This window comes from Cynara cardunculus, assembly GCF_001531365.2.
Source record: "Cynara cardunculus var. scolymus isolate 2C chromosome LG 8, CcrdV1, whole genome shotgun sequence".
Taxonomy (NCBI): Eukaryota; Viridiplantae; Streptophyta; class Magnoliopsida; order Asterales; family Asteraceae; genus Cynara; species Cynara cardunculus.
Window position 1 is genome coordinate 22,753,725 of NC_037535.1, and position 8,128 is coordinate 22,761,852.

At 36.0% G+C, this 8,128-nt stretch overlaps 1 protein-coding gene across 3 annotated transcripts; it reads right to left on the bottom strand.

Annotated features, from left to right (window-relative positions):
• Positions 1–854: 854 nt before the first annotated feature.
• On the bottom strand, positions 855–7,672 carry LOC112516957 (probable WRKY transcription factor 33). 3 transcript variants are annotated; one of them, XM_025124227.1, is made up of 5 exons: positions 7,474–7,672; positions 3,258–4,093; positions 3,016–3,187; positions 2,728–2,886; positions 855–1,380 (listed from the first exon to the last, which is right to left on the bottom strand). In XM_025124227.1, the coding sequence occupies exons 2-5, from the start codon at positions 4,018–4,020 to the stop codon at positions 1,116–1,118; spliced, it is 1,359 nt and encodes a 452-aa protein (XP_024979995.1). In that variant the 5' UTR covers positions 4,021–4,093; positions 7,474–7,672; the 3' UTR covers positions 855–1,115. The 3 variants fall into 3 exon arrangements, with proteins under 3 accessions (XP_024979995.1, XP_024979994.1, XP_024979996.1); XM_025124226.1 differs by having other exon boundaries at positions 3,258–4,138; XM_025124228.1 differs by having other exon boundaries at positions 1,324–1,403; positions 3,258–4,138.
• Between the last annotated feature and the right edge of the window lie 456 nt (positions 7,673–8,128).

The following is an 8,128-nucleotide window of genomic DNA, read 5'->3' on the forward strand; positions in this document are numbered from 1 at the left end:
TAAACCAGAAATAAATTACTTCATTATTAAATTATAATAAAAAATCGAACTAAAAAAATTACACAAAAAAGATAACTTTTAAATACTTAATTTTGATTCTAATATCGATACATTTTTCAAGTTTTTACCGGATCCTTAAATTTATGTTTTATTCAAACATAAAAACATTATCATTTTCTCAAAACCATATAAAACCGTGTTATAACATCGAAAAGGACAATGAATAAATAGAAACATTCAAATCAAATTGTTTCTCGTTATATTATTCAAGTACCCTTCTAGTGTGTGTGTGTATTTACACATGACATGTTAGGAGTGTTTATTAACTTATTCCAGTGTGGTACTGATAATAAAAAGTTTTTAGTATTTGGATAGGAAAAAAGAAAAAAAAAATCATCAATTTATTACGTTTTGGCAACCAATGTTGAACTGTAAAGTCTTGCATAGATTTTAATTTAATGATATGGAAAAAAGAGGTTTATATAACATTTGTTAATTTTTTTATTAACCTGGATATCCAACTCGTTAAGCGAGCCGACTAATCCCATGACGACCACATGCTTTACAGATAGCTCGAAGTCACCGTATTTAAACCTCCATAACCACAAGAGGATCTTTATTCCTCCTCGGATTTAAACTTGAAACTTTTTAGTATTTTTGACCTTTGGAGCCAGGCTCAAACCAACATTCACCCTTTGGGAAATTGTGGGAAATAGATAAGTATTGGGAATTGAGAAATGGGAAAAATGCTTCTTCTTGGTGAGTTTCCCAAAAAAGCATAAAATGGGAGCATCCCAAGGAAGACCCAACTGGAAACACAAAAAAGAGTTGACCAACATCATGACACCACCCCACTGCAAAGTGGTGTTGGCTGATTTCACAAGTCAAACTCAACACCTTCTGCTATTCAACTAAATGAAATCAAATATAAAGAAGAAAAAAAGCTTGTCCAATGATATATATATCTATAGCTCATCCCAATCTGCCAATAATAAAGATTTATGGCTATACACCAACACTATGTGACTTACTACGTGTCGAATCGAACAATAGACAAACCGTGGAACATAACCTACACCCCGAACTTTGTTATTTAGAGTCAGCGGTCGTTAGTCTCAAGTAGCACTAACATTAAGAACCATTTCCATACCATTAGATTCTTGTGCTTCTGGTTGAGGTCTTGATCCATCGTTGTTGTCCATCGATGTTGTTGTGCCAGTGGCGGTTCCTGGTATGTTTTGAGTAGCAGCCCGACCACCAGCAGGCATATCATGATCATGTCGTCCCTCGTAAGTTGTAATCACCACTTTTTCATCGTGGGATGCCCGTTCTACGTGTTTCTTGGCAGGGCAACCAGCACTTGAACAACGGTAATAACTCCTGCATAAACACCACCCGTTTACCTAAACAAAACTGAATCCAGTGACCGTTCTGAAGAGAGGGTTTATTTAATAAAATCATTCCTACTATTTAGCAAAATGGAAGACACCCATTATCAACTACTGTTTTCTAAACTGAATTAGGGACTGTTTGGTTGGTTTTCCATTAAGTCTCGTATGAATAAAGCTACCTGTGTGGATGATTAGGAAGGTCTTATTTCATAGATGGAATGAGCATGTTTTTTAATTAGGGGGGGTAGGTTTGGAAAATCTTAGCTTTCTGCATAAAGTCCCCCTAAAAGCTTATCGAATAAGCCACTTTCTATATCATTAAGCCACCACCAAATAGTTGTGAGCTCACCAAATAGTTGTGAGCTCACCAAATAAGTTGTGGGTTCCATTAAGCTCATTAAGGGTGCGTTTGGTACACTGGACAGGGACATGACAGAACAGAACAGGAATCCCTGTCCTATGTTTGGCAGGAATTTTATGTGGAACAGACAGGAACAGAGTAGAACAAAGTGGAACAGACCTGTTCCACCCCTACCCCATGGAACAGGGTGGAACAAGGTGGAACAGACTTATATTTTACCAATATAACCTCAAAATAAAACTTAATTCTCTTCTAAAACATCAAATAGGTCTCTCTTTTACATTTTATTCATTCTTTAAATTTTATTTATTGTATTTTATGTTTCTTAAACTTTCATTTTACTGTCCTCAAAATATTATTTTTATACGGTTTCTATATTTTTATTAATTTATGTAATTTATTATATATTCATCCCTATAGTTTATTAATTTATGAAATCCAAGTTTTGTGAATGTGATGATACTATATGGGATCACTAGCCAAATTATTTTCTTGATGCTTGTATTTTATTTACTATTTGATATTTAATCTATTTTAATTGATTGTGCGCTTGTTGGTAGTAGTTTTTCCTTCTTAGTATGGAATGCATATAGATTTGCTTCGATAATGGATTCTTGATGCTTATATTATATTTACCTTTTTCATATATCATTAGTTGATTATGAAATCATGTATTTTTGCATATATATTTTTGCAAGTAGCAGTGGTTTTGATGTAAGTTATACTTTGGACACCGTATTTGTTAACATTTATATTGATTATTTAGTAAAAAAAAACAATAAACAGCTCACTGGGGATAAATTGGTCATTTTAACCAGTTCTGTCCAGTCCTGTCATGTCTTACCAAACGTTGAACAACTGTCTTGTTCTGTCGTGTTCTGTTCTGTCTTGTCCTGTCCTGTCTGGTCTGCGTACCAAACGCACCCTAAGCTGCTAACAAACAGACCCTTAACTAGGATAGATTTAATCATGTACCTCGGATTGGGATTGCCTTTCACTAATTTCTGCCCATATTTGCGCCACCGATACCCATCATTTACAATATCAACTGCACTTGTTATCTGAACAACTACTCGCGGCTCACAATTTGTCTTAGTTGAAACACCTTCATTGATGCTAGAATTCTCTCTCTTCCTGAAAAACATTATATCACCCCATTGCAATGCACAAATGCATATATAAGAATTTCAAAAATGAAATTACGACAGTATTAAGAAGTTTCAAGAGTGAAATGTGACGCTATTAAGTAGTGCGTTAACTTACTGTCTCTTTGAGTCCGATGAAATATCGTTATTAACCTCATTTTTTATTTCATTTGACTGTGAAGCTGCAACTTCGACGGAATTCTCACTTGGAGGAACCACTGAGAGCTGAAGGGTGTCGGTTTCTGATGCCTCGGGATCATGAGACGTCGCGGGATGCACAGATGAATGGTCTACACATAACAAGTTTAGTAAAACAATTAATACCAAAACATGAAATTGGAAATCGATTTGATCATGTACCTTCAGATGTGGTCAAAGAAGGGTCATCAGATCCTTTTGATTGAACAGGCAGAACAAATCCCGAGCCTTTTTGAAGTGTATTTGGTTTGGGATGTTCATGCTTCCACAAGTAATTTATTTCCGTTATATGCCCATCATGCGATCGTTCCACTTGTTTTCTTGCAGGGCAATTAGCGGATGTACATTTGTAATAGCTGCGGACAAATGTATTCCCTTTCACAAGCTTTTGACCATATTTTCTCCAATTATATCCATCCCCCGTAGGTTTTTCAGGTAGTTTTGAGAAAGAGATACCTTGATCAGAATGTGATGCATGGGAGACACTGTCAGCATTGCGTCTCAGTGGTAATTTATCCAGCCCTTTCTCAGGCCTTAACACCACAATAGCATTTTCTTGATCAGGTTTAGATGCAGGAACGCCAGCACCTGGAGGAGTTTGCTGCGAAGTGTTTGATACTTTTTTCGGTACTACTGGGAGTGCACTTCCTTCTTGATCAGATTCTGACACCGCACACCCAGTATGAAGGTCCTGTCTGTAATTTTGACTGTCAGACTCTTTGTCGAGTATCACTGAGGTGGAACTTCTTTCTTGATTGGAATGTGAGACATGGATCCCACCATCAGGACTTTGCCTTTGATGCATATCATGCAACTCCTTAACTATTATAGACTCCGAGTTTCTTTCTCGATTAGATAGTGATGTCTGGTTTCTACTGTCGGTGTCATTTGTCAACTCTAAAGTGTCAGATGGCTTGTCCATCATGGTAAGTTCAATTCCATCTTGGTTGCATTCAATTCCTTGGTATCTGCACTCCTCTCTTGAACTTCAGCTGACTCTAGTTTAGATAAGAGATAAACATCGAGTCTTTTTCAGTCAGGACCTAATTTATGGAGCCAAGTATCAGAATTGTGCACTTAGAAGAACAAATCTCTTTCTAGACACCTTTCATTTAATACACATGCAAATTAGTATTGAAATGTGATATTAGAATTAGTTCACTGAGGGAACCAACATAGTATTGTTCTAATCAGAGAAGAGTGAACACAAAGCTGGAAGTAGCTTCTCATGATTCGATGATTGAATGTTTCAAGACCTGGGAAAGAAGTCCAATATATTTAAATTCCAATATCTGGAAGTTATTTTAGTGTGGAAGCCCTAATGGTGCCTGGATTCTGTTTTGTTTGTATGGCTGTCCAGTGTGGTCATCAGTAACAATTGCACTGAATGCGTCTTTTTAGTTATTAGTTTTGAGCATCAATAAGAGGAAAGAATGGGTCAACTTACTCGGTGTTAAATGTTATAAGATAAATTGCATCCTATCGCCATGGAGTAAGTGGAATAAATCGACTCTGATAACCTATGCCTGTGGGCAAGTCTAATGTGCATAAAGTATTAATCGCCATTATGTGTTCAACACTGAACTACCTAGAAATACACACTTAAAGAAGTAATGATCCCTGAAGAAGCTAGAGCAAGGTCTGATTGAAAATGAATCAAATTATTGAAGGCCCTTATGCCTAAGTCCCACGCCAAAAAAAGAATGTAACTGGATGGGTAGAAAGAGTTGTGATACCTGTCTCTTTGTTTCTGTATTTCTGGAATATGAGTGTGTGACTAGTTATAATTGTATTTTACCTAGCCATAACAAATTTCATGTGATATTTCCAACATGGAAAACTTGATCATCTTATCAACGAGTGGGATAACTGGCTTGATCAAAAAAAAGTAATAGGTTTCCCGCTCAATTTATCGTTCAGGTTTTATGTTTAGATTTTGGCAAGTTCGCCTTTACTTTTCGATACATACAGGTCGTGTTGCCTGTCTACTGAACAGTGATCAACATTATGCCATGGGCCGTCTAATTTTGGGTGACTCTGTGCCACCCAAGCACCCAGATGAAACCTGCTGACAGCACAAGAAGCATTCTCCAAGGAATGCCCTCTTACTTTCTAAAATCTCCAAGGCATTCTTGTATTATGTGGATTTCTCTGATTCTCCTGACACATAGATGTATGCTACATTTTGGCGGTACAACATGGAACAATATGACGTCCAAAAAGTTATTGTATCTAAAATTCTATTGATAACATAGAGACTTCTTAAATCCAACACAAAATCCAAAAATGCATTCAAGAAATTCTCTCAACAATTCTCTTCGCCTTCTTTAGCGTTCTTCCACCCTAGTCCTTAACATGCATTTCATGCACCCACATAACACGTCACAAGCTTAAGACATCACTGCTGGTTGAAGCAAAGATGCCATTCCCATGATGACAAGCCTTAAAAAGTATAAAGATCGAAAATTGCAGATTTAGCTGGAAAAGCTAACATGGACAAGATTATCTGGTGTTTGATATTCTCGTAACAAAATCTGAAGATTTATAAAAGTAGGAGAAAGCTGGGGGATTGAAATGTAAAAATTGAAATGTCTCTAAGGAGTAGGCCCATGCCATAATAGTTGTAAGATGTTTGCTTAAGATTAATAAACAGGTATATGATGAATCTTTTGTACAACCTGTCACCAGAAAGTATATCTCAGGCATTTTCTATGAAATTACTACCCTACACATGTGGCAATGGAATTTAATTAGATAAAACTAGAACACACAGAAATACAAAACTTGAAGCCCGGAAAGTAGGTATAAATAGCACATGTATCTTCAAGAGAAGAATTTACTTAGAATGTTTTGAAATTACACTGGACAGAATTCTCTACAGAAATTTCAGCGCATACTCTAAAACTCAAATTTCCAAGTCATTCGCTAAGGCAAAAGAGCAAATTTTGCAAGCATGCACTTAGGTCTGGTAACTGTATTGCTTTATTAGCTTAAAAAACCCTTTACTTTTGTTCATTTATTTTATTCAGATTTTTGGTTCTCCCATTCCGCTTCTTTTGGTAAGTTTTGCTTAACTTTGAGAAGTTGCTAATATTATTTCAGCTGCCAAGGTTTCCTAAAGCGGAATTATTTTTGGGCCTGACCCATTGTAATCTACTTTATCTTTCTTGTTTCAAATGCCTTTGATTTTTCAAAGGGGCTATCTTGCCCTACCTTTTTTAGTTGACAACACATATGAGTATACGATCACTGCCAAATCTATTTATAACAATCAATAGTGAGACTAGCATGCCGTGAGGCCTAATTACTCACTCTGCCCAAAAGCTAATGTTTCAAATAGTTACATAAGCTGACACTTGATCAATATTTGTCTCCACACAAGTAGTATCCTATTAGAAATATTTCTAAGCATGCCTTCAGTCAAATTATAGATGAATTGTCAGCTTCATAAGCATCGCATAGCTATTAACGAGCCTCACAGCATCAAGCCCTCAGTTCACATAAATATTGTTGTTAACCATAAAGAGGCTTGCCCTTTTACGGCCAAATCCAATTGAAAATTTACGACCAGTCTTTTTGTTCTATCTAGAAGTTTGTAGAAGTCAAATCATAGAGAATTGGCATCATAAGACGAAATATGAAGTCCAAAAGTGCAAGTGGCAGTTTTAGATACTTATTAATTGAACTTAGAAACACATATAGACCATTTTGAAAATGAAACACAACCATCCCATAAAATCAACAAAAAACCAATGTTTCCCATTTTACCAGTCCATAAATCATAATTCACTTTCTGAAAAGGTCCATGTTTTCTTCTAAATGCATCATATTTTCCCCCTGTTTTATTGCAAGATTACAAAATCAACTTCTAAAAATTTCCATTCATTCATTTTCCCAGTAACTAAAGAAAAGCTTTAGTAGCTACACAACAATCTATAAACAGAATCAAGTGCCAAACGCTCAAAAATTGACTAGCACCACAATAACCATACTGACCAATCAATTAATTATAAAACCAACTTTTGAAGCTAAACATGATCCCAAAAAACTAAACAGATAAGTTAAATACACAATCCCAACGTAAAATATCAGTCCAGAATTAATCTTTAGATACTAGTATCAGCTTTCCCGAGTAAAACAATCCAGTGATATCAAAGATTTCATTTAAATTCCTTGTTTATTTTTCTCTACTGGATTCAATAAATTAGTCGAAAATTACAAACTTTTTTACAGTCAACCACATCAAATTGAATCGTAGACTAACAGAGTTATACACTAGTATTACAGAATTACTCGTCTATATGATCTAGAATTGATCAAAACAAAGTAAAACAGTAAGTAAAGCAGTAAAATCCTAAGCAAAACCCTAATAAGATACCTTTTTGGTTGAATTTAGCGTGCCGGAGTAAAAATCGGAGCCGTCGATTACAGCGGAGCTATGAATCAATGGTAGCAAGCTTCATGAAAGTATTGAGAATCTTGGGGGAGTGAATTGTTGAGAAGAATTGAGTTAGGAAAGGGGAAAAAGGCGATGGATCGAAGGGGAAGAAGAGAGAAAGGGTGTGTTTGTATGTGGTGGAGTGTAGGGAAGAATCTGATGTGTTTGGTTGGTAGTTGGATAAGTTACATCAACTTCCCCTAAACATCTTACATTAATACAACTTGTCCCCTTTCACTTATTTTAACCCCATCATTTATGCATGTGTGAATTGACAAAAATACCCTCCAACGAACGTGGAGGTTCGAGTCCTCTTCAACGCATAATATTGAGAATGTTCATTGAATGAGCAATTCAATAAAAGAGCTCGGATAGCAATACTGATTCGATCCAATAGCTCTGAATAAATTAATTGACAAAAATACCCTCCAACGAACGTGGAGGTTCGAGTCCTCTTCAAGGCATAATATTGAGAAAGTCCATCGAATGAGCAACTCAATAAGAGAGCTCGGGTAGCAATACCGATTCGATCCAATAGCTCCGAATAAATTAAATGCGTGCAATATAATACGGAGGTTTCATATTCCAAGCATCT

Bases quoted from the DNA above. Each gene is read 5' to 3' on its own strand.
- LOC112516957 (XM_025124227.1), bottom strand. From the start codon at position 4,020: ATGATGGACAAGCCATCTGACACTTTAGAGTTGACAAATGACACCGAC. The intron at 2,887-3,015 runs GTAAGTTAACGC...AATGTTTTTCAG, and splicing joins TCATCGGACTCAAAGAGACA to GAAGAGAGAGAATTCTAGCA. The intron at 1,381-2,727 runs GTACATGATTAA...GTGTTTATGCAG, and splicing joins AAAGGCAATCCCAATCCGAG to GAGTTATTACCGTTGTTCAA.